The sequence below is a fragment of the Saccostrea echinata genome, unplaced genomic scaffold (genome assembly GCF_033153115.1).
Source record: "Saccostrea echinata isolate AGI-Se365-2 ecotype Australia unplaced genomic scaffold, CSIRO_AGI_Sech_v1 ptg000025l, whole genome shotgun sequence".
NCBI lineage: Eukaryota > Metazoa > Mollusca > Bivalvia > Ostreida > Ostreidae > Saccostrea > Saccostrea echinata.
The window spans coordinates 27,777,776-27,805,172 of NW_026889774.1; the positions used below are offsets into that span (position 1 = coordinate 27,777,776).

Here is a 27,397-nt window from a genome sequence, read left to right on the forward strand (position 1 = left end):
CCACCCAAAGGAGGAGAGGTCTGCTTACATTTTTGAAGAAGATCAAGGAAAAGGATCTGCCTGGGATTGATGAAAAGATAGAAAAGACGTCAAAACAGATCACAAAAAATAAAGAACTGTGTGACTCTGAGATCAGAAGCCTACAGAAACATGTTGATGAGTTAATGGCCAGGTTGGCAGAAATCAAAAAAAGTCTTGAACAAACACTGAAAGACAACTTGGTTACAAAGAATGATCAATTGAACCTTGTGAAATCTGAGTTAGACAAAAAGAAGAAAGGAATTCTTAACACAGTTGAATTCATGGAGGAGAACAAAAGCACCATGTCAGATTACAGCTTGATTGACAAACACAGAGAACTGACAAAAATGCTGTCTGAATTGGAGGTTCATACCACAAACTGTGAACATTCAGTGAGGTTCATTAGAGGTGAAATTAATGATGACTTACTTGAGTCTTTGGTGGGAAAAACTTTGGATTTAAATGACATTGGTGTGACTCAAATAAATTCATTGCAATATGGAGATAATATAATACTTATCCTGGAGACATTCAGTGAAGACAAATGTTACATAAGAGATATTAAATTAAAATATACAGAAAAAATTACCAAGGATGGAGCAACAGAACATAGATTTAGTGTCACTCCTAATGACATGTGTGTGACTGATAACGGTGATGTTTATTGTACTGACTTTAGTAACAAGACCATCAGCTGTCTGTCACCATCAGGATCTGTCTCTACAGTCATCAGTACAGATCCACTGGGACCACTAGGAATCTGTCAGTCAGTGGACGGTGGACTACTGGTCACCTTGACAGATAAAGAATCAGATCTTTACAAATTAAACTCACAAAGTAGACGTCTGGTGAGACACATCACAATGACAGGTGACGTCATCCATGAGTATGAGTACCAGGAGGACGGTCAGACCAGACTATGGACAGTACCACTCAGAATCACAAAGAACAGTAACAGTGATATCTGTGTTGTGAACCGTACAAGTGGTACTACAGGTGAACTAGTGATTATGTCTCCCTCTGGTCATGTGAAGTCTGTCTACTGTGGACAGAACCTGACAGAGGACTTTTGGCCAGGTAATGTAGTGTGTGACTCCCTCTGTAACATCCTTGTTACTGACCCTGGCAACAAACAGATCCATCTGCTGAGTCCTGATGGAAAGTTCTTGAAGTTCTTATTGACAGAGAATGAAGTGAACTGTCCATACTCAATATCACTGTACAAGTCTACACTATGGGTGGGATATGATAAAGGGCTTGTAAGAGTATTTCAATACAGAGTGTAAAATATAACATATATGCATTGTGATTCTCATAGATAAGAGATTAACTGTTGTATAATAGAACATCAACAAAACTGTAGCGTGATACATGTAAACAGTTCTCATATTTTGTTGTCAATCAAACATATACATGTACACAATATCATGAGAACTAGCAACCATGCTTAACCCAAGCCCATAGGAAGACATTTCATTTGAGGGAGGGGGGCAAACATTTTCATAAAGTACCTCTGTTTTCTATAGTATACCATGTACATGATATATTGTGGCAAATATACTAGTATTTGGGGACACCCCCCCCCCCAGATGCCACCCTCCCCTTCCACTTGTTTTAATACAAAATTTCAGTTTATTTATGTTAAAATTTCAGTTTAGTTACATCATGTACATATGTATGTTATGTTTGATTATTCAAATCATATCAATTAGATTCAGTTAAACTTTGATATCTCAAACATCCCTGTTACAAAGCTTGAATGTATATCTTTATGTCATATTGATCTTGTGATAAAATTTACTGTAATATTTTTTACTTTAAATTATTTCTACAAATAAAAATTCAACAGTTTTTATTTGAAATTATTTTACTTTTGTTTTTTTCTAGAATTGCTATTTCTAAATAATATTAAGCTTAAGAAACCACTGTATCATTTCATTTCAAAAATAAAGTTAAGAACTTGAGCAAATATTATCACCTCAATATACAAGCCACACTTTAAGGAATTTTGGCTTATTTGACAATAAATATTTTTTACACAAGAATTGGACATTAAAAAGTTCTTTTGATGTCCATCTGCACAATTACCAGCAGTGTCAGGCCTGCGTATTGTCCCAAGCTAATTGTTTTTTGTAATGAGAACTAGATGATAAGGAATTAAAATATGTGTCAGACCTGGGGTCAATTACTTTGAAATGTAATGCATTAAATTACAATTACATAGGATTTTTTACCATTAAATTACCATTACTTCCATTCAGAAAAGTAATTAAATTACAATTACTTTGCTTAAGTAATGAATTACATTACACATTACATTTTATACGAAAATAAGACAAATTGTATGACCACACAATTTATTTCTAAATAAATTTTCTCACACTTTGTGCTTGGTTAATATGCATTCTCTAAGGTCAGTAAGTCAGAGTGGTATTTGGTATTTTGGATTATCATGTTCATGTAGTTTTCCAATCTACAATTGACAAAGAGAGTGGATTGTAATGCTATCAATGTTGCAGTTTTGTTCATTCTCCCATGTTAAATATTTTTTTAAAAATAAAAGATAAACTTCTCATACTATATGTTTTATGTAAAGTGATATTTAATTAACTGATAATGCTATAATTGTAAAATGAGTATGTATTGATAATTTATAAATCAGCACTTGTAGTTAGCTGGTCAGGCATAATCAATGAAGATATGAAAACACAATCAAAGATGATAATTACTGGCACCTAGATGTAGGGTTTGAAGTTACTGTTAGAGGTGACTCAAAAGCTACCAATTAAGGAATGTTTTTAAGTTTTGTGTGAGTTATTGGTGTGTAAATCACATAGACTTGTCACGTAGGCATATTTCATGAAGTGCACTAGATCATACTGGTCTTGTATCTTGCTTACAAAGTACTAGTCCATTTCACCAGAATGAACTTCATAAAAAGAAAAAAAAATCTTTTTGAAAAATATAGTTTGTATCTTAATTGGTAGTCAGAGTATACATGTACTAATGTCACTTGTTTTGAGGCTATATCTTTGAAACATAGTGATTTCTTTTAATTTTTTTTTTTTTTTTGGGGGGGGGGGGGGGGGGCTCTCAATTGATTTTAAAGCTGTCTTGTCAAAGAAGTTTTCTATTAAAATCATTATTTAGTATGTCTATCAATCACAATTGAATAAACATTTAAAAAAAATGGTCAAGAAAAGATTTTAATTTGAAGAATGTAAGATTATTAATAAAAGAAATAACCTATCAATAACCTTGATTTGTTTCAGATTCAACTAGAAATCTGACCAGTCAGAAAGGGTCCCACCGAGGGGTAGAAATATAAGGGTGCAGATTAGGGGATAGAATTTTACTTGCTTACAAAAATTTAAAGATATTTAAAGAAGAATAAGCAACAGCAACTGCTAAATATCCAACAACCTGTAAATAGTATCCTTGTATTTACATAAGGCAGTAAAAAACATATCTATAATAACTCAATTAAATGTATATTTAAAGAAGAATGAAGCATGTGTTTTCTAAAATGCCAGCCTTCAGTGAATGCAAATATCACCCAGGCTTGACCTTAACTTCAAAACAAACATCAGTTGCAGACAAAGGTGTTAATTAATCTTAAAGTGACAGAAACATAACCCTCTAAAATTTTTCTGCAACCAGCAAGATAATCAATCTCAGGGGACTAATTATACTGCTCTCTCAACCTTTTCTTCCAAGTTTACAATAAGAACTTTTTCAGAAATGATAGAATGAGGTTATTATCTGATTACCTGTTAAAATAAATAGAATTCTTGATTTTACATAAGGCAGAGAAAAGAAAGAAAAAATAAAAAATAAATAAAATTATTATAAAAAAAGATATCTTCATCTATATCTTGTTTTTAGAATTCAATAAAATCATAATTAACTCATTGTGTATTTTACCAAAATAAAGTATGAACATTATTTAAATCCACATATCAGAGAATGTAAACATCATTCAGAATTGACCTTAACTTCAAAACAAACTTCATTTGCAGACAGAGGTGTTAATTAATCTCAATGTGACAGATTAAGATAAATGCTTTGGATTTTCTTCAAGAGGAAATTTAATTAATCCCAAGAGACTCATTGCAGCCTTTCATAGTTTACAATAGGAACATTCTCAGCAGTTATCTCTCTTTGCCCGTTCACTCCTATATAAAGTTAAGGAATCTACCCCACCACCCCAGCTCCAAACTGGATGACACAGAGAACCAAACTTAGCATCAAAATATGTCTTACTGCCTATTCAACAAACACACTAAATTTGAACTTAATTGGTCAACCCTAAAAAAAGTTATTAGAAAAAAACAGAAAATTTGTGGACGGAAGAATGACAGACAGACAGACGGACAGACAGACAGATGGACATACAGACAGAGTGATTACTATAGGGCACCTGCAAATCCTTGTGGGGCCCTAATTAAAAAAGGGATTAAAATACAAAATGTAATTGAAGTGTAATTGAAAAGAAATGGTCATTACTGAAATTTTTGAAAGCAATGCTGCATTATGCTATAATTATTTGTAATTGAAAGAGGGCTCCATTACACATTACATATCCCGTTACTTTGAAAAAATGTAATGATTACAATGCATTACCATTACACAGAGTCAGGGAGTACAGAGTCGCGGAGTAAGGTGTTGATCCTTATGTCACAAGTTCAAATCCCACTGTGGGACGTGGAGACCGGTCCTTCGGATGAGACCGTATAAACCAAGGTCCCGTGTCACAGTAGGTGCTGGCACGAAAAAGATCCCTCACTGCTCAATGGCCCTGAGTGCAGAGTATAGGTAAAAAATTTGTAGCTCTCGACCGGCAAGTGGTGGTGTCTCCATATGAGTGAAAAATTCTCGAGAGGGACGTTAAACAATAAACAAACAAAACCATTACACATTACCATTACCCCAGATTTGCTCTCTATATACAGTCAATAACTGCTGAGCAGTGCTATAATGTCATTTGAATCGATATTATGCTTTGATTTATGCCTCGGTCAATATTGATACTCTTCTGGTGAATATCAAACCAAATTCACCACCAAAAGAGTCCATAAGTGTATAATATACTAGAAATATGTCCATAGGACATGAATGCCCCGCCGAGGGTATATTAGTAATGCAACATTTTAACACAAATCGAGAAAAGTGAGGTCAAGGTCAAAGGAAAGGTCAAGGTGAAAAAATATTGATGCAGTTGAATAGTTTACATCAGTATGTATCAGCATATGAAGTTTGACACTAATTTAAGAAAAGTGAGGTCAATGTCAAAGGAAAGGTCAAGGTCAAAAATTGTTGATGCAGTTGAAAAACTTACATCATTATGTATTAGCATATGAAGTTTGATAAAAATATTATGAATGGTTTCTTTAAAACTGAGCTAAACACTAATTTAAGATAAGTGAGGTCAAGGTCAAAGGAAAGGTCAAGGTTAAAAAATAGTGATGCAGTGGAATAGCTCTCATCAGTATGTATCAGCATATGAAGTTTGACACTAATTTAAGAAAAGTGAGGTCAATGTCAAAGGAAAGGTCAAGGTCAAAAAATGTTGATGCAGTTGAATAGCTTACATCAGTATGTATCAACATATGAAGTTTGATCACACTATCTTGAATGATATCTTTAAAACTGAGCTAAACACTAATTTAAGAAAAGTGAGGTCAAGGTCAAAAGAAAGGTCAAGGTCAAAAAAATGTTGATGCAGTTGAATAGCTTACATCAGTATGTATCAACATATGAAGTTTGATTACACTATCTTGAATGGTATCTTTAAAACTGAGCTTAACACTAATCTAAGAAAAGTGAGGTCAAGGTCAAAGGAAATGTCAAGGTCAAAAAATGTTGATGCAGTTGCATAGCTTTCATCAATATCTATCAGCATATGAAGTTTGATAAAAATATCTCGGATAGTTTCTTTGAAACAGAGCTAAACGCAAAGTGTGACGGAAGGACAGACGGAAGGACAGAAGGACAGAAAGACGGAAGATGGACATGACAAACACTATATGCCCCGGCCATATTCATGGCGGGGCATGAAAATTGTATTTGGCTATCATTGTGTAGCACAGTAATAAATGCTAATTATAACCTTTCATATTTAGGTATGCATTTCTTTTTTCCTTTCAGCATATATATGTATAGTGAATTAAATATATAGATATTTTCCTTCAAGCATAACAAAATTTTGTGAAGTATTATTTTCAAAAATAACCTTGAAGTGTTCATGTTTTCAAATGACTTCAATTTCAAATCAGTTAAATATTTTTAAAATCGAGGTCTTTGATAATTTGTTATAAAGAATGTAAATTTCAATCATTTTTTTCTTACATCTAAGGGACACAAATTCAGGTTGCTATATCCATGATTTTCTAGATCTGAGTTCCTAACAGTAAAATTTTACAAAGATTTATTGAGAAATTTGCTGGGGATTCCAAAAAAACTTTGCTATATCTGTAAATTTGCTATACATGTATCCATGTTTTTTGTATAAATGAGTTTTTCTGTAGTTGCAACTGGTAATTCCCTCATCAACAAATAAAGAAAGCATTTCATTGTCTAACACTTCTGGTCAATATGAAATAATGTTAAATGGAATTTTGTTAAAAATACTTCAAAATAATCATTGCTGAATCAGGATGAAAGTGGTGATTCATTATATTCAAATGTTTCTTATTTGATTTTAACTTTCAACATAGCCATTTTCACATCTGTTTTGTAACATACATGTGCACTAGTGTTTGTGTATAGGCACTGGTCGAAAACACGTGTCATGTACAATTATTTCAAAATGCTCTTATATACATAGATTATTTTTAATTGACTTAATCATGTGACCAACTCACTTCTCTATCCTTTGGATGGACAGAAATTGTTAAGAATGTTGATCAGAAGGGAGTGGTCCAGGAAAAAAATCATGAAAAAAATCACGGTATCAATAAATTATCCACATTAAGAAAATGTGTATTTCATGTGTTACAGAATGAAGATTAGGATATTTCCTATAGAGCCTAAAGGTCATGGTGCAGGGGTCGGGAAAAGACAAAGTATGCACGAAAGACTTTTTTTTGCATTTAGGGTGCAATTTTTCTTTCCTTTCTCTCTCTTTGTCACCTTCTATTGAGTTTTTTAATAGGGGTGAAATGATACTCCTCCTTCACGGTTCGATACGTATTGTATAATTTTGACTCGGTATGGTTATTTTCGATACGATACATTTTGATACAGAAGGAAACAAATTCAACATTGTTTTATGCTTTCTTTTAATAACTAAATCTAGTCACTTAATTTACGAATTTTATTTGCAAATTGACTAGAAGAAACTGATTAGAATGATTTGATTGTCAAAAATTATTTTACAAACTATCAGTCTTCAAAAATTTACGTTTTCTATACTTATTTATACTGAGTAACATGTTTTACCTTATGCCAAACCCGACTGAATAAAGATCCCGACCGAAAAATGAACCAAACCGAAAATTAGAGATTTTTCACCGTGTATCAAACCGAGAAAAAATACCGCGGTGAATCTATACCGCGGTGAACTGTTTCACTTCTATTTTTTAAGCCGAACCTATACCGGCCAAAAATTGAAGGGTATGGAAATCTAGAAAAATGCTTTCATGAAACTCCTATGCCTGTCGCGTATCTGAGGATCTATAAAATTAGGCGGTGTAAAGATGGAGCTTTGTAATTTTAACAACTAATAGAATACAACTTCCTCTTGCGATTCATTCCAAATATATTATGAGATCCTCCCCTGGGGTCCAGCACAGAGAGTCAGAATCTCTATTTTTCGCCATTACGCATTTTTATGCCATGGCCGTGGAAAGGATATCCAATAGATGTTTAGAAACCATACCTTGTTTCTGAAATAAGTATCGTGTTGTCTGTAATACTTACCAGTGTCAGGAGTCCCCTCAACACCTGGGGCTGTATGGAATGATGATCCTGAAGTCGCTCACACAAATAGGTCACCAACGACTTCACTGAAAAAACAAAAACAAAATAAATACTTAATGATGCGATGTCACTTTTGAAAATATGTATCATGATCTTATCTTTGTTTATTTCAATCAGTTTAAAAGGATTGCTATGGATAACTTTAGAACAGCTGTAAAGCCTAATTTTGATGGCACACTATGTTGACATTCTGTCAGATGTTTTAAATCAAAACATCAACAACAAAAATTGCTAAAATTAATGAAATTTAGCATGGTTGGAAAATAAGAAATTTTTGACAATAATTAATACAAGATGTCCATAGGCCACAATGCTCACCTAATTAATGGACCTTGTTTTTCATCAGCATATTCTTTTTCCTATACACTCATATAACTTTGTTCACCCATTGTAGCCCCACCCTACCCAAGGGGGTCACGATTTGTACAAACTTGAATCTACACTACCTGAGGATGCTTCCATATAAATATGGCTAATCATGGCTTTGCTGTTCTTGAGAAGAATACTTTTAAAGTCTTTTCCTATGTAAAACTTTGATTGCCCATTTTGGCCCCACCCTTCCTTCAAAGTCATGATTTGAACAAACACTACCTGTAGATGCTTCGATATAAATATGACTATCATGGTTTTGCCGTTCTTGAGAAGATTTTAAAGATTCATCCTATATATTCCTATGTTAAACTTTGATTGCCCATTGTAGCCCAACCCTACCTCTGGGGGTCATAATTTGATCAAATTTGAATCTACACTTCCTCAAGATGCTTCCAGATCAATATGACTAATCATGGTTTTCCTGTTCCTGAGAAGAAAATTTGAAAAGATTTTTTCCTATGTATTCCTATGCAAAACTTTGATCACATATAGTGGTCCTGTCCCATCCCAAGGGGTCATGACTTGTTCAAATTTGAATCTACACTATGATAGGAAGAGGTTCTTGAGAAGGATATTTTCAAACGTCCCAACCCAATTTTCACTTCTTAATTATCTCCCATTTTAAGAGAGTGTGGCCCTTTATTTAAAAAAAAACTTGTATCCTCTTCACCCAAGGATACTTGCCAGGTTTGGTTGAAACTTGCTTAGTGGTTCAGGAGAAGAAGGAGAAGTTCCAAAAAGTTTACAACACCAGCGATGACAATTAAACAACAACAAAGGCAGAAAGTGGGTAAATTTTGATAAGAAAAGCTTACTTGAGCCTTTGGCTCAGGTGAGCTAAAAATAGCATCATCCAAATCCATGACAATTATACATATTATATAAATGTCATTCTCTGGGCATGAACACAACAGAGGCTTACATATTCAATCAAAGATTAAAAGTGGCATAGAAAAGTTAAACAATTTATTTAATTAAAGGCCAAAGGCAAGCAAAGTTTAAATAATGATTTCTCTACTTGTATATGATTTAAGAATGAAAAATTGTAATACAGTTTACAGTATAGGAGAATGTTTCTCATTTACAGTTTACAGTATAGGAGAATGTTTATCATTTACCAATTTCAAGGTCAAGTTTGAATTTCAAGAATCCCAACTGATTTATCTATTTGATGTATGTAGTCAAAAAAAAAAATTATCTGAGAAGGCCATGTACAACAAAATCATTTACTAAATCCAAGGTCAAATGCCAAGATCAACTCCAATGGCACTACACTATTTGGAATATTGGCAAATATAATTTGTTGACATGATCGCTCCCTTCCCCCCATTCTTACCATAAAGAGAAGAATGACATTCAAAACAATTTTAAGCACAGTTAGGGGAAAATGTCAATGTCAAGGATGTATGATAAAAAACTCTAAATTATAAAATACCAAGTTTGTACTAAAAACAAATAAAAACTTAGCATAGTACTAGTACAGTTTTGACCATTTGTATGTTTGCACTCAGAAATATGTAGACATGATGGACAGACAGACTGTCAAAGAATTGGACATATAAAGTTATTCCTACATGCTAGGTACATAAAATTGAAAAAAAAAAATTAGAAAAACAATAACCTTGAAAAACCAGGAAACAAATCAAAACATTTGTAAATCAGATTCTACAACACATTATCCATCATATATGACCTATTTCATTTGTGTAGATACAGGAATACTAGTAAATTTATATGAAAATTTTATTTAAACCTAACTGTATTTATTTTTGTACTACACAATAATATAGGGGCTACAAAGATGGGTCACCTTCCATTGGAGACAGTAGTGTATTTGGGATGATAGCAATAACATCACACAAAAGTCGGATGACACGCCCCCTTATCTGGTGATCCTCATTGGTCAAATACTCCCTATGGAAGAAAAAGGTTTAGTTAGCTAACTATAAATATATACAAAAAATTGACAAAATAAATTATACCGGTATGCGTCAATGCTAATGTAGGTTAAGATTTGAAACTAAAAGTGTGGTGAAGTATATTTAGATCTACCATTAAATAATGTACTCAGTTACTCACCCAATATTTTCAATGAGTTCAAGCAGGGAGATTGACTTTCCTTGTAAGCCTACAAATTACACAAACTCTTGTTATCATATGAAAAAAATAGGAGCAAAATATTACAACATGAATTTCCACAATAAATGTTATAGAGGATTCACTATACTTGCTATATGAAATATTTTGTTCATCAAGAAATGAGTCTAGAAAAAAGAATAGCACACTTCAAAGAAAGCCAAAAGCTTTCATAAAAAAAAAAGTGTGATTGGAAGTATATTATTTTCTTATTTTCTTGATAAAAAAAGTACTTTATACAGTTTATACAGTTAATGTTTATAATTCAGTTTTTGAGGTGAACATGCCAAATTTCACATGCATACTTCATATCTGTCAACCTCCATAGTCTGTGCACGAAATTAAAATGCCAGCAGCTGTGTAGAAATACATGTATACAGACTGAAAAAGTATACAACAGAGAGGTTTCACAAAACAATTTAAATGTGTAAGTACATTTAGCAGGGGAAATATGTGCATTACATCATCACTTTTTCTTATGATGAAATGTTACACATATTTTACACAAATTTAAACATATGTGTAGATCACTACTTGTAAGTGCAACTTGAAACTTATTTCTTATTTTCTGTTTATTTTAATCAAAGTGTGCATTTTTCTTAAACCTCAAGATTTAACTTGCAAGTACTGATATGTTTTTATGGTAAAATATTATTTTATTAAGGTTAAATACACTTATCTTGAATTTCAAAACATGTATTAAGGAATCAAGGTTATAAGAATTTTTTTTTTAAATTTATCTTTATAAATATTTGCATATATTCAATTAAAATAGTGATGTACATTAAAAACTTAAGTGAATAAACTTAAAAATAAAAAAAAAATGAAATTATCCAAAGATAAAGACCTTTTCATTGAAAGCACTCACAAGTGCACTTATAATTAAGTTGTAATAGCTAAACAAGGAAAGTGATGTTAACATGTACAATGTACATGTAATTCTAATGTTCTGTACATATACATATACACATATGCATAATTTGCTCTGCGAAACCTCTGACTAATTTCTCAGTAGCAGATCCAGTAGTGAAACTGCCAAATTAATGCATATAACTATTTGAATGTATCATTGACAGGGGGGAAAAGGCAACCTCCATTGAAATTTTTTCTTTACAATAAATCACATTTCTAATTAACATGATTAATGAATATGAATTAATCTGCACATGCCAATGCTATCAAAGTGATAGCTTTACACAGTAAACAGTAAAACATGTCAGTAAGTGATGAAATATAGTCACACTTCCAGTGGAGTTCTAGGAAAAACATTAAGATTCACAAAAGAATCTTTTGTTTTGTATGAAAATCATCAGCATAACTATAAATTTGCTTGTTGATACATAAGAGAGTACTTGTACAATCTGATTATCTACCTTCTACTTTCTTACTTATAGCGACTAGCGAGTGCAGCGAGCTCAATGAGTAACATGTAAGAACAGAGGAAATTCGGAATGAAATCTGTACATGTATACGTCAGGCAAATTTTCTTGTGCAACATTCCCAGAATTCCATCACTACCAGGGTTCCATGCGAAATTATTTCAAAACATACAAAAGACCATCAAGAGATACGTTTACTTTTATTTCTTTGCAGAGAGCTTAATGAGGCCGAGTCTAATTATTTCTACCCTAGAGATTTTGATAAATTTTCCTGAATTAATTTTTACTAATATATTATATTTATTGTTTTAAGATTAAAAAATTGAATGTTTACCATCCTGATTTCTTAGGGGGCCATCTCAAAAGTTGTCAAATTTTACTATTGGACCCTATGGGAATAATTTGTTCGAAAAGTGTCAAATTATCATATTTTTTCCATATTTTTTGTATTTCTGCCCTAGAGATTTCTTTTTCAGCCAAGTACATGAAAGTTATTGTAAAAAGTCACCAAACTGTGAAATTTCAAAAAAGTTGACCATCTAGGTTGGTGTAGGAATTATTACAAAGTTTATTTTTTTCAATGCCCAATACCTCTAAAATTGCCATATTGCAGTATATGTATATATATCAGTGCAGATGAATTATCTGGGCAGATGAATTATTTTGGTATAAAATACCAATGTTTAGATTGCTAGTATGTTTCTTTAGATGTTCTATCAACAGTTTTTAGTAAATTATCCATGGACATGTTGAATATACAAGTGAGTCATGTGTCATTCTTTAGCATCATGATTTGTTAGTAAAATCAGAAAACAGTGACGTCGTTAGAGCCATTTCAGCGGTTTATTCCAATTATTGTTGTGAAAGCATAATTTCAGACCCATAGGTGTTACAGATAATGTTAATTTTGTATTAAAATCACAATATTGGGAAAAGGTGTAATGTCGCAAATATGACTGCATGAAATTAAAGATATACACGCTATATAAATGTGATTTTTTATGTGAAACAAAATGATTAAATGATTTGAGAAACATGATGTGTAATAAAAAATAATTACTTTCCACAAAGTTTTAATAAATAATTAAGTCGTTGTAATTACAAAACAATTAAGCAAGATCTGCAATTCAGAATTCAGCCTATTCATGAATATTGATGAAGGAAGTGCGTAATCAGTATATAGACACGCATGTCTGCGGGAAATCATAGACAACGAGGTACGTTGCATTCCGACTACTATTTTGAATAAAAGTTAATATCTGTCATTACAGAGTAGATGGTTAATAATGGTTGTTTTCAAAGATAAGTATCTTTAAACAAAGAACGTATGCCATCCATGTCAACAGCTATTTTGTATACCAAACGGCCTACCTCGTTTTCTTGATGCCATTTTTGTTTATCAATCTAAAAGTAGCGACGGTGTCACATGATGCATGAATTTAAATATAGCATTACTTTCCTAGTAGGATAATGAATAATTATAATTTGAGATCTTTATAATGCGTTCATTTCCAATTGTGTAATTTACAATATTTTCATAACTTTATTTGGTAAACAAAATAAATAAATTTCCAACTTTATTTTTAACTGACGCAAGTTATAGCATGTATATCTTTAAAAAGCTGCGCAATGTCATGTGCACTCGAATTAAACTTGGCCTCATTAAAAGAAACAAAAAACAATTGCATCTACTCTACAATGTATTTCATTTATTTTTGCACAAGAACTGTAGTCTCGTTCAACTTCGGCTGTCTCCGAAAATTCCGATATCATGTGACGTCACACTCTAGACTGTGTCTCATGCGGTTTGAAGCTTGAAGATCAACGTTACAAGTGTAAGCTGTGTATATAGGTTTTTGATGGTACAAGTACACAACTGCGCTCGAACCCAATGGTCACACCGTAAAACATATTAAATAGACAAGATGTATATATCAAAATACAAAAAATAGAGATGTAAATATCATAATGCAGAAAACTGAAAGCTCAGAACAAGACAACCTATTTACTTAAAGCTATATAGCTATATAGTTAGTATCTAGATTTCCATTAAACTACTTGAAATTCAATCCTAGGTCAAACTTTGAAGATCATCATTCATTAAGCTTAAATTTTCTATAATATTAATCCTTTAGGTCAAACTTTGAAGATCATCATTCATTAAGCTTAAATTTTCTATAATATTAATCCTTTCTGGCAAATAATGATAAAACCAAATGCACAAACCATTGCTTAATGTTTCTACGGCAGAATTATCCAAAAGTTTGATATATTTTGTAACTTCGTTCCTCCACATGGGCGCAGCCATCTTTAAAATGAACACGAAAGATAAAAATGCTTTGAGCAATAATACAGATTCCGGATTTAAGAGTCGTTTTCTTATACTTGACTGAAATGGTTCTATGCTAAAAAAAATAGCTAAAAGTATAGATAGTGAAATAAAAGTAACACTCTGCGAAATAAATAAATACATATTTTCATAACTTCTACTATCTTTTTTTCCGGAAAAAAAATTCTCACTGCAACGGTTTGTTATTTGTATTTTTTCACTTTTTAATATTTTTAAAATTAAAAAAATCATCAGCTCTAATGTCTCTTAATTTGAGGACTGTTATAGTTTAAACACGAATATTTTACAATCAACATTCGCTAAATTTTTTTTTACTAATACTAGCCAATCAAATCACGCCTTCATCGATCGCCGGCGCATCAATATATTTGTGACAGTACACAGAACGTCAAAAATTGAGAAAATAACTCAGCCAGTTCAAGTTAAGCGAGGGTCAATAACAGCATAAACTCAATACCCCTCCTGTTTGAAATGGGAGGATGTATTGGGTCGAATCGCGAGAACGGACCGTCGTCTGGGGAGTCGTCAGATGCAGCAGGTAACCGGGGTACAGCCCCAGCTGTTTGTCAGCTGTTTATTGAGGCCTAGGAAATGTAGGAATAGGAATGTATTTATTTTTACTGTCACCTTAAAAGCCACACATTTATTGTTGATCTGGTGAAGGGTAATCATTAGCAGAGGCTCAGACAGTGTGCTTCTGTAAAATTCAAGAGAAGGCAGTTTTAAAAATAAGTATGACGAAAAAAGATCTTGTGAATTTCAAGATGTGTTTCCCAAAGCTTTTGATTTTAGTATCTTAACCACAGGTGCTTGAGGACAGGACCCCCCCCCCCCTCGATATAGACCCCTGGGCCTGTTTGACTTTTTTCTCATAAATTATATATGGATGACACATTTGTGATATAATTAATCTATATCATCAACAGAAAATTGGCTGAAACAAACATTTTATAAAAATTAATACCCTACTCTATATATATAAATTAACAAGGTTGCCAACTTCGTCTGCAAACTGAGAGGCACTGCCGAGGAATTTTTGTTGAATTGTCTCATAAATCTACACATAGCCCTAAAATCAACAACTCATGTCGTAGGTTAAATGTTCTTTTCATTAACCACCAACTCTCATAAAGGTTCAGGCATATCAAGTTGTTTCGGCCAATTTTCCACAAGGATGTTAGCGTTTTTAATCTGATCAAAGCTTAGTCAACGGAAGTAATGAGGATAGGACTTTCTACCCAAATTTAAAGGGACGGTCCCTAAATATTTCAAGTCTACATATATTTCGTAGAAATGTTAGAAAAAAAAATATTTCCTTGATTAAAAATTCGTACAAAAAACAAGAATGTGTCCATTGTTTACACCTTGCACTTTTATTTGGTTATATGGTTCTGCTTGGTGCAGCCATGGGTTTCAAGGGACAGTATTAAAACGTGGTCTGAGACCACAAAACAGAAATTTCAAGTCGTAATATCTATCCTCGTCTCGCTCTTCAATTTGTTTTTAATAGCATCTCATGCCTTAGATTATTAGGGCCAGTCACCTATTCCATTAAATTGGTTAAGCTTCATGATAAGTAATGTAATTGGGGCATTTGTTTAAAAAATCCCTTGTGATTCAGGTACCCAGTTAGAAACCATAAATTCTAACTGCAGGGTCTTTTGTACACTTAAATAGAAATGGCTTAGATCAGTAGGTGAATTATAATAAAATACAGTTGAACTTCCTTATCTGAAGTACCATGATGTGAATTTAAATTCTCAACCTCTTTTTCTTTATATTTTTCATCTCAAAATCTCTAATTATCGGATATCTCTTTTTTTTTTCTCTAAAACCATAGGATTTGAGAGTAACAAGATTTGGCTGTATCAGTGATTTATAACACATTCAATATGTAGTAAGTTAGAACTAGAACATGTATTGCTGTCAAAAGTAAGAGGTGGTACTCTTTTATAGAATACAGTCAAACCTTGTTATCTCATGGGGCATAAGGGAAAAGTTTGCTATTCCTAAAGATTTGAGATATTTAGGTTAAAATACACAAAGAAAAAGTGGTAGGGACTTCCAACTCAATTTAACTTAGGATGTGTCTGACTCTGAGATATGGATGTTTTATATATATATTTATATATATATATATATATATATATATATATATATATATATATATATATATATATATATATATATATATATATATATATATATATATATATATACATGTATATATATTAGGGATGTCAAATCGGTCAATTTTTGATAATTGGTTACTCGGACGTTTTTCCGATCGAGTACCCAGGTACTCTGTAAAAAGGAAAATACATACAAGTGTGTTAATTTTCTTGAGCCCGGTTAAGCTCTGTTAAACCCCAAAGCTGTTTTTTTTTTCACGTTTATAAATGTGTATAAACAGTTGAGTCAAAGGGAAATGATTTTTTGGTACTAAATTTACTTACCAAATAAACACAAACGACACAATTAATACATCAAAAATTACAAATGGTTTACAGTTTTTGTTTAGGATCTATTTCATCAACACAAAAGGAAGACAATCTGTTATGCAGGTTTGTGGTGATTAGACTAGCGAAAGGGAAGGAACGGACGTTGTTGGGATCGCTAGTATAATATCATTTCATATGTTGGTTGTTTCCCGCATATACACTAAACTTACGACGCAAACTGACTTTCAACATTTTTTTAAACTTTAGTTGTTTTTAATATTTCTTCTTTTTTGAAGTGGGTAGCGGCATTTCTAATGCATGTCCGATTTCGCTACCGCATATCAATTAAATAATTTAAAAAACGAGTTAAGATTGTAGACCATACTTAAACTATGTTCACTGAAAACAATCATTGAAGCCATCCAAAAATTAAGGACCACAATATAGGTGAGAACAGCTGTGTACCAGGTGATTGGTCACTAATTACTGTATATACACAGCCACAGGCGATAACGGGTGTTTTACAGGTGTAGATGACGACACGTCAATTACCGTATGCATATTTAAGTTATTGATAAATTTTTGATAAAAATATGTAGTTTGAAATAAGAAAAAAATACACTTCCGAGTAACCGAGTACCATTTTTAGTATTCGATACTCGGACGTTCGATCGAGTACCCAGTTAACCGGGTACTCGTTGACATCCCTAATATATATATATATATATATATATATATATATATATATATATATGTATATGTATATATATAAGGTGAACTGTAAGTGGAACTTACTTGGAACTTACTTGAATTTCTTGTGTACACGAGTGTGAAAACTCCAAAATGATTTACCATTATGGACATAGATTTTCTTTTTTATGTATACAGAAATTTATTCTTGTATATTTTCACTTAGTTTCTATAGGGAGGAATCAACCTTTAAAACCAGAGAAACCCAAGTGGAAGAGTGAGGTCCCCTTGACTGAGGGTCAGTTGCGGTCCAAGCGGGATGAGTTTTGGGACACAGCCCCTGCCTTTGAGGGAAGAAAGGAGATCTGGGATGCACTAAAAGCAGCAGCGTATGCTCTAGAAACTGGAGATCATTCCCTGGCACAGGCCATTATAGATGGAGCTAACATATCACTTCCTCATGGTATAAACGTTATTAAATGATGTAGTGGAAAAGGGATGGAGTCATTTGAAAATTAATACTAGTTTTTATATTGGTTGGAAACCTTAGCTCTTTGTCGGTCCTTTGACATGAGAGGTATTTTTGGGGATAAAACATATATATCCTATTGTTAAACCTACAGTGTAGCGATTTGTTATGTCAGAAATCATATCTGAGATGTGTCAGTTGGAGGTCAAAAACACTCAAATTTAACTTGAATCTTCAAGAAATTTTAGAATGATATAAACATACTTTTTCCCACGGGGTCAAAATTCAGCAGAATCACAATTTCTGTTCAATCCACAGGTAGAGAATTAGGCAAAATTCTTAGATTGCCACTATATGCCTTAAGTATACTTTAGGTACGTTGAGACAAAGTTCCATCATGATGGAAAATTTGTGACTGTGTACATAGCGTAAATTAATACAGCACGGAAAAAAAGTATGCCTACAGTATATAGAAATGTCAGTAACAATATAGGCTTATGCAGTGAATTCATCCATCCTGTAATAAAAGTACTAATGTATATCTTCAAATTATAAAAACATATTTTTGACAAACCACTGTGTATTTGAACCTAACAATAAATTTCAATAAAGTAATCTTATAATACTGTCATATTTTTTTTTTCAACATTGTACCACTAGCCTTTATAGATTACTTGTCTTTGCAATTTTGTTCGGGTCATAACAGAAAAAATGCCTAGTATATGTCTGGTCAATAAGTTTGTAAGATACTAATTATATTAAGCATTGGAAACTAGTATCTGATGACAGATATTATGCTTTAAGTTGAGCTAGGTCCATGGTTATTTTGGTATTATAATTTCAAGGTAACTTTAAGGGGGGAAAAATTGTCAAATTCATGCCCTGTGTTAAAAATAATTTACTGATCAGAAAGCCTATACCTGATACAGAAATTGCTACATGTAATGACCCAAGGGTGTGACATAACCCTGACCCAAAGTCATCTTAACAAGGCTACTGGCAGATCAAATCCTTGAGAATAAAAAATGAGATGTCTTGAGAGCACCATTTCATCACATCATTCACAGTGTATCTTTGAAGAATATAATGGAAAGGAAATCTGAAATAAAACATGTTGAACTCAAAGAATTAAATGTAATTTTACCTTTAATTTCAGGAACACTGATGGACAGTTATGATGAGTTAGGGAGCCGCTACCAGCTCCCTGTTTATGTTCTGAGTGCCCCTACAAACTTAATTGAGGATATTAGTGAAAGTGAGGCTGGAGCTGACTCAGAGAACCAGTCACCGGGACTAGAAATTCCTATAAAGTTCCGAATCTCCACTTCAAATAAAGACCTCAAGCTTTATGTTAGGACCACGGACACTGTGCTGAAACTCAAAAAACGTATCTGTGATGAAACGGGCATTGAGCCACGCCTGCAGCGCTGGTTCTTTGCTGGGCGACTTTTGGGTGATAAACTAAGAGTGGAGGATGCCCGGATTCCAAAATCTTACGTAGTTCAGGTGATAGTGGCACCAGAAGCTGGGGACGGAACTACCTAATTCATGTCTTTCTGTTTTTTATTTTGTTCTGTTTTGACTTGAGAATTTTTTACGCTTTGTATAATCATGAAAATTCGTTGTTCTCATGTTTTATTACAGTCCTTGTTTTTTTTTTTCTTATGATATAGAACAAATGAAGTTGTTATGAAATATTTGGTATGTTTTCCTCTTTCACTTAAACTAATATGAAAATTAATCATGTTTAGTAATTTTTTTTTCGAAAAGGTTTGGCATAAAAAAATTTGCTTTACACAGCAATTCTGTTTCTGGTGAATTTAAGGTTCACTAATCCTCTCATAAATGAGATAACCCTCACTGCAGTTAATGATTTATTGCCTTATTAAAGTCTAAGAGCAATTTTTGTCAAATTTGCACAGCAAGATAGGCAGATATTGTAAGCATTTCAGTTCTTTTGGAAAAATAATTATCATGACATTGTACACCTGTAAAATGAAATTTTATATGCATGAATAGAGGGATGGTGAACCTTAATATAATGATTTTTTTTTTCGCAACATGAGTAAAGTATAAATTCAAAATTCTTCTACTTCTGTTTCTGTCCCAAGAATTGGGATAAATTGCATCTTTTTATCATGCATTTGGTATGTTTGGTATATCATACGTTTCCTACCAGTATCTTGTGAACCCATGGACTTCAAGAAAATTATTCATGATAATCAGTTGACCCTTACCGATTTCCAGTTCAAAAGGTCAAATATCACATGGTTTTCTGCCATATCTTCTTGAAATGTTGTTATAAAACAAATCTTGTTAATTTTATCCTTCATAGTCAACCTTTTTTTTATATACAAGTTGGGCATAGTAATGTGATGACCTTAATTATTTTAAGGCTAAAGGTCAACAGCCTTTTAATTTAGTGTTGTCCAATCAGCATCTAAGGAACTAATTGTTTGATATAGTAAGCAAGCTTTATATTAAGATTGGCTATTAGAGATTGTTGATTTATTTTATCAGAAACTTCTCCCCTTTTTCTGGGAATTTCAAATACAAAAAGACCACTAAATATAAAATTTTGTAAATCTGACTCATTACTTTAGAGGCACATGTGGCTTTGTATTTCATTCAACTCCTTTCTCTTATTTTTGTTTAGTATTAAAAAACTATTGTAGAGGGAAATTTTACGCAAATTATTTCTCCAATTAGTGTTTTGTTCAGAAAACCCCATTTTTAGATTTGAACATGTACTATATGTGAAAAATGTACTCACTGTTCATTGTTGTCTGTCAGATTTTCCCTGAAATTGCAATTTATTTCATGTACATTGAACATTAACTTCTTCAATATGCATGTATAGGAGAAAAAATAATAGATGTTTGTTATTGTAATGTTAGGAAATATACAAAGTTTGTGGAGGTAAAAGTTGTTAATGAGATTAAATTGTTTTTATTGCTTCATCTCTTGTTAAGTCACAAATCAAAGATGTATATATATACATTAATATCATATTGTATGAATGTTTTGAGGTCATTTTTTTATCATATTTACATGTATATTTCAAAAATGTTCATCACAAATGTATTTTTATGTACCCAGATTCAAGATTGAAGGATCAATACAGTAAAACACAGTTTATTATAATGAAATCACACTTACAGCAAAGTGATATGCATTCCTTATAGTTTTAAATCAAATTAAGAACTTATTGGTCTTAGGGAATTATGTTCATAACTTGTTTTACTGTACACTATTCTGATAGTGCTAGCTTGAATAATTTACAGATATTATATACATATATGTGAACTCTAAAGGCATTAAATAGAAAGCATTTTATTTTGAATGTTTAAAAATTGCACACTTTTTTACCTAACTGTTGTGAAATGTGGAAGTTCTTCTTGTGTATGTGTGTCAAACACAGTTTTTTAAGCAGTTACTTATATAAGTTCCTTGAAAGTATTTCTTTTTCTGTAAATCTGCATGCAAGAAAATGACCAAGGCCATAATTTTATGAATATAATGGCACCTGTGTTTGTGGGTTTGTATGTAAGGAAAAGCACTCATTCAGAGTGTTAACAACAGAAAAAATTGCAGTGAAAAGTTTGAGAGATAAAGACAAAGTCATATTCCTCAAATGCTTATTTTATATGAACATATGGCCAACACATATTGTGTATTTGATATAGGCATTTATGAATATGTCATGTTTATCAAAAAATAAGCCCAACCTTGTCATTATCTTAAAAAGACGTTGTGATTCTGTCATTCAAACTTCACTTTACACATTATATGTACTTTTTCTTGTGTTGTTACTTGAAAAATACTTTTCAAGCCTTAAAGTTTTTATTGTCTTTATTTCCCATAATGAGAATTGTCATGTTCCCCTATCCGTTTTAACTAAAGAAAAGTAAGACATATATTGACTATTTAGCATTCACAATTAAAACTTCAGAAGTCCTTTTTAGTATAGTGTAGGTGCAGTTTGAATTTTGCTTGTGCAATATTTGTTTCTATTACTGTGGTACACAGTTTTTATATACTTGAGTAACATTTAGATATGGCCTTGTAAATGTCTTTTTAAACACTAAAAAATGTCTAGATCCAGAAGAATGTTCTTGTATTCATAATGATATAATTGTCAATACAATAAAATTTATTTCTCCATATAAATGTAAATTTTTGATTGTGTATAGTTGACCCACTTACCCTTTTTAGTGTACCTCAGTCTCTCAGGTGACCTATTGCTATCAGATTTTATGTGTCATCCTCCATTGTGTGTTAACATTTGAACATTTAATATCAGCTTCTCCTCAAGAACAGCTTAACCAGTTTTATAACGTCTCTTGGTGAAGGGTAACAAAAATTGTGAAATTCATGGGACCTGCCCCTATGAGACCTTAGGGTTGGGGCTAAAACCATTAAAATTAATGCAATCTTTAAAAATCTTCTTCTTTACTCCTGGACATTAAGCAGTGAAACTTGTCATGATTGTTATAAGCATTAAGCCCTCTTCCAAATTTTTGAAATTCATGGCCCGTAGGTCAGAGGTTCTGGTGTTAGGGTGGGGCTATATTGATCATAAAGTGAAATGATCAATTATCTTTATTCTCTATACTCAATTCTGAGTACATGTATTAAGCAAACAAACTAATTGCATAGTTATGATGAGCAAGGGGCCTACTCTAAAATTGTGAAATTCATGGCCCCAGGGGTTGCGGTGTTACATCAAGGCTCTATACTTCAGTGGATTCTTTACCAGGACTGGATATTGACAGGGAATTTTGTATTGCAATATACTGTGATAGATTCAAAATTGTTCAACTCTTGTCTCCTGGGGCAGGATGGGTGTACAATAGGTGATCAAAGTTTACTTAAATTGAAAAATATAGGGAACAAGATGTGTTTGTGAAACACTGATGCCCCCGTATGGCAGCTTATGGCGAAGGTTAAAGTTTCTCAAATGCAAGTCAAAATCCAGGCCAAAAGATAAATGTTGGTACCCAAAGAAAGGTCTTGTCTCGAGGAATATACCTGTGAAATTTGAAAGATCTAGCTGCAACTGTTCAAAAGTTATGGCGAAGGTAAAAGTTTTTTAAAAGTAAGTAAAACGTCAAGGTCAAAGCAGTTAGTATCCAAAGGAAGGTCTTGTCACAAGGATTACAAATGTGAAGTATGAAAGCCCTAGCTCCAGCCATTCAAAAGTTATGGCCAAGGTTAAAGTTTTTCAAAAGTAGGTCAAACTCCTAGGTCAAGGTCAAAGGTTAAAGAGGTTGATATCCAGAGGAAGGTCTTGTCACAAGGAATACACATGTGAAGTTTGAAACCCCAAGCACCAACTGTTCAAATGTTATGGCCAAGGTTAAAGTTTTTCAAAAGAAGGTCAAACTCCAAGGTCAAGGTCAAAGAGGTTGATATCCAAAGGAAGGCCTTGTCACAAAGAATACACATGTGAAGTTTGAAACCCCAAGCACCAACTGTTCAGAAGTTTTGGCCAAGGTTAAAGTCTCATAAAATTTTGCAAAAGTGGGTCAAACTCCAAAGTCAAGGTCAAAAGGTCAAATGTGATGGTACCCAAAGAAAGGTCTTGTCACAAGGAATACACATGTGAAATATGAAAGTCATAGCTCCAACCAATCAAAAGTTATGGGCAAGGTTAAAGTTGACAACAGACAGACAGACAAACAGATAGGACAAAAACAATAATCTTTCGATCCGGGGGCAAAAAAATATTTAAGAAACTTTTGAGAACCACTGGACCAGAAAAAAATAAAACTTATCTGAAAGCTTCCTGAGGTAGTGTAGATTCTAAATTGGTTAAAACATGACCCTTGGGGTAGGATGGGGTTGCAATAGGAGATACATTATATATATAGAAAAACAATTCTCAACAAGTGCTTGACCAGTAAAGTATGTAAAAGCTTCCTGACATAAATAAAGATTCTAGATTGTTCATATCTTGCCCCCCCCCCCCCTCGAGTAAGGTGGTGCTACAATATAAGTGATCAAAGCTTTACTCTGAAATCTCTAGGCCAAAATCTTTAAAGATTTTCTTCTCACGAACCACTTGACCACTTAACCAAAAAAGGGGAAATTTTTGAGAAAGATTCCTGACATTATAAAGGTTTTAAATTATTCAAACCATGTCTACATGGATTAGGGCTGTGTCACAATTGAAGATCAAAGTTTTACATTAAAATGAATAGGGTTCAAAGAATTGTGGTCCCCCGCTTTCGGTGTCTTTGTGGATGGGGTGAATTTATTTATGGCATATTGTTACTTTCTTGTTTGTATGTCCTGTATTGTAACATGAAGGTCAATGTCAAGGGGTCAAAAATCATAGCATGCTCAGAAATATCTTGTCACAGGTAAAGCACATGTCAAATATGAAAGCCCTATCTTTTCTCAATCAGAAGTTAAAGGAGAAGATAACATTTTTGAAAAGTAGGTCAAACTTCAAGGTCATGGGTCAAAAAACCATAGTACATTTGGAAAGGTCTTGTCACAGGTAATGTACATATGTCATATGAAAGCTCTGTCTTTTCTCATTCTCAAATTTTATGACTAATTTAAAGTAATGTTAAAATGTTTGAAAAGTAGGTCAAACTTCAAGGTCAAAGGGGCCAAAAAACTATATTTGAAATTGTTTTGCCATAGGTAATGCACATGCGAAATATGAAAGTCCTATCTCTTCTCAATCAAAAGTTATATGCAAGGGTAACATTTTTGAAAAGTAGGTCAAACTTTAAGGTCAAGGTCACGGTGTCAAAATCATAGTAGGATTTGAAAGGTCTTGTCACAGGTAATATACAGATATAATATAAAAGCCCTATCTTTTCTCTGTCAAAAGTTATGACCAATTTAAAGTAATGTTAATTTTTTTAAAAGTAGGTCAAACCTGAAGGTCAAGGTCATGGGGTCAAAAGTCATAATATATTTGGAAAGGACTTGTCACAGGTAATGTACATGTGAAATATGAAAGCTTTATCTCTTCTCATTCAAAAGTTATGACCAAGGTTAAAGTTTTTGTGACAGACGGACAGACTGACAGACGAATGAGATTTAATGTCCCCTCTTTTTCGCGAAAGTGGGGGACAAAAATATGAAATGTGAAAAAAGCGACAATTGGTCTTTCAATAAATATTTTATACGAAACTGACATTAACATCAAACCCTACCCCCGAATACTTCGTGTATCTGTAAACAGATTTTTAAAATATGAACCACAGTTTAATGAAATAATGGACCCGTTAATCATAACAAAAGTCTCTGATGAGACTGTAGCTTTACTAAAAAGGAAGAGAAAAAGAGCACTTGGACTTGAAATTTTGCAACAACAATAATTAGAATAACTAGAAACTCATTGCGAGCAATGAGAGGTCTTCCGTCCAATTTTGAAATAAAAATGTAAATTCAAGCTGAAAAAGTGAAATAAAAAATTACAGACACTCTGGAGATTTAACCCTGGTCGTCAGCGTTAAAATCCAACGTGCTAACCATTACGCCATTTCAACGCCCGCTTCAAAGTGAAAATGACGAAAATCAAGAGATTGGTTTGATCAATTCGAAAACAAATTATATATGTAGTATTTTGAAAAGAGGCTGCCTTAACCCTACAGATATTACAGAAAAATATTGAAGATGAAAAAATCGATTTTTTAAATTCGCTTCTGCAAGCGACCGGAACTAACGACGACGCATGAAAAGATCCCTTCGCCAATCTAGAAATCATGTTCTATCATCTCTAACAAAAAAAAAACCCACTCAACATCATTTATAAAGTTGAAAACGTAAATTTGTTTTGTTTTGAACATATTTTATTGAGTACATCAAAAGGATTGGAAACAAGTTCTTTACAACTTACAAAGTTCCTCTCCTTCACGTAAATTTAAGCAAACAAATTCAGGATTAAACCCAGATCGCCTTCGTGAAAATTCAATATGGAAACCACTACACCAGTGTAATTTTACCAGCCATCATCGATGTTTACTTTGTATAATTTTACCAGCCATCATCGATGTTTACTTTGTACCATTGCCTGAAGTAGCGAGCGTCAGTGAGGTTAAAAGTTCTTTTATATAGTGCGGAATTATAGAATGAGACTTAGCTAGCCAAATTTTGTGCAAGCAGATTCACACCGGAATTCGTTACTTGAGTTTAAACAACAAAAAAAAAAAACATTACTGATGAACTGATGATACTGTTTACTTCTTTTATTCTTTATGTATTCACATTTTATTCCATGCAATTCCATATACCTGTATTTCAAACAAATGTGTCCGTGTAATCTTTTTCTGCACTTTTGCATCAGACCATTTTTCTACTATGAAAGAAGAGTCACGATACATTATTTTGCGCCAATCGTGACGAGTAAATCTTTGCGCCTTTTCTTTGATATGTATTTTCTATTGAATGGTTTCCATTCTCATATATATTATTGTATGTACCGTACAAATTACTCATTTTATTGCATTTGGAGGTCAGAGTATCTATGTTTTTAAAAACAGATTATCCATTTCATAATCTGCCAGATCCAACAAAAATTCCTTCATATTTCATTGATCCTATTGGTAGTTTCGATCAACAAGACGCTCGGCTTTCTCCGTAAACTCCGACCTGCCAATCGGTAATCTTCGACTGACTCAGCTACGCTCCATACAAACCTCGGAAGTGATTGGGGAGAAAATATGCATCAAATCGATTACATTTCTCCGCCAGAAACTGCCTTGTAACTCATTTCATATTTTACTCAGCATAAAGTTCTTCAAACATTTTTTTCTGTTGTCTAATTCTTCCTTGAATATTGGTTTTGATCACAGCATCATGTAAGTAGTCTTTGAAAGCAAAACATAGTTGGGCGTGCTTCAAAGTAACTCAGATTTCAAAGGTATAACATTTGGAGGGATTTCAAATAAGATCACATGACTTTATCAGCAACATGGTAGAACACCGTTGACGTCCGAGGTTAGTGTGCGAGGAACGAGCCACCTGAGGAGCTCCGAGTGCCGACCTGCTCGTCGGAGACAGCCGCCATTTTGGACCCGCTTCAAATTTTAAAATGCTAATATCTAGAGTTTGGATTGATCAATTTTAAAACAAATTGCATATAATGGAGTCTCAACTAAATTTTATATGTCTTAATTATTTTTTTTTAATTTAAGATCAATATTTTTGGTAATTTGGAAAGAAATCTTGGCTTCTACTACCAGAGTGAATGTAATTTAACGAATTTATGAAGGAAGTTGTTTATGATTACAAAAGTATCCTGAAATACATTTTATGGTTTAAATTGCCTATTTCCAAATTCATGTGATAAAAGTCTTTACGGAAATAGTGACTATGTGTTCATTCAACTTTTTGCAATTTTCTTCTCATTCTGATTTGAATTTTATCTTAATCACATATGCAATTGAAATTGTTCTAAATGTAATAGACTAAATGCAATTTAGCGTTAAAGGAATACAAAATCTATTTGAACACTTGGAAAATAAATAAACTTGCAATGCAGTGACTATTATTCCGAAAATGAAATATTATTTGTAAATTCCCGCTAAGAATCACC

At 32.8% G+C, this 27,397-nt stretch overlaps 2 protein-coding genes across 3 annotated transcripts in view; one reads left to right on the plus strand and one right to left on the minus strand.

Moving 5' to 3' along the window:
* The window catches only part of LOC133192301 (MMS19 nucleotide excision repair protein homolog), a 36,852-nt gene extending 22,655 nt beyond the window's left edge, over positions 1-14,197 (minus strand). Inside the window, exons 1-4 of the mRNA XM_061328312.1 lie at positions 14,115-14,197; positions 10,453-10,501; positions 10,184-10,287; positions 7,942-8,027 (exon numbers count right to left, since the gene is read on the minus strand). Of these exons, the coding sequence (XP_061184296.1) occupies positions 7,942-8,027; positions 10,184-10,287; positions 10,453-10,501; positions 14,115-14,196 (321 nt within the window). The 5' untranslated portion in view covers position 14,197. The remainder of the gene's footprint in view (positions 1-7,941; positions 8,028-10,183; positions 10,288-10,452; positions 10,502-14,114) is intronic.
* A 390-nt stretch (positions 14,198-14,587) lies between these two features.
* LOC133192302 (ubiquitin domain-containing protein 2-like) lies at positions 14,588-21,677 on the plus strand. Of its 2 annotated transcripts, none has more exons than XM_061328313.1 (3): positions 14,588-14,776; positions 17,596-17,832; positions 18,995-21,677. In XM_061328313.1, the coding sequence occupies exons 1-3, from the start codon at positions 14,710-14,712 to the stop codon at positions 19,381-19,383; spliced, it is 693 nt and encodes a 230-aa protein (XP_061184297.1). In that variant the 5' UTR covers positions 14,588-14,709; the 3' UTR covers positions 19,384-21,677. The 2 variants fall into 2 exon arrangements, with proteins under 2 accessions (XP_061184297.1, XP_061184298.1); XM_061328314.1 differs by having other exon boundaries at positions 17,605-17,832.
* Positions 21,678-27,397: the final 5,720 nt, after the last annotated feature.

Excerpts from the sequence above, each read along its gene's own strand:
- LOC133192302 (XM_061328313.1), top strand. The coding sequence starts at position 14,710 with ATGGGAGGATGTATTGGGTCGAATCGCGAGAACGGACCGTCGTCTGGG. Across the intron at positions 14,777-17,595 it reads GGAGTCGTCAGATGCAGCAG|TTTCTATAGGGAGGAATCAA; the intron begins GTAACCGGGGTA and ends ATTTTCACTTAG. Across the intron at positions 17,833-18,994 it reads TAACATATCACTTCCTCATG|GAACACTGATGGACAGTTAT; the intron begins GTATAAACGTTA and ends CTTTAATTTCAG.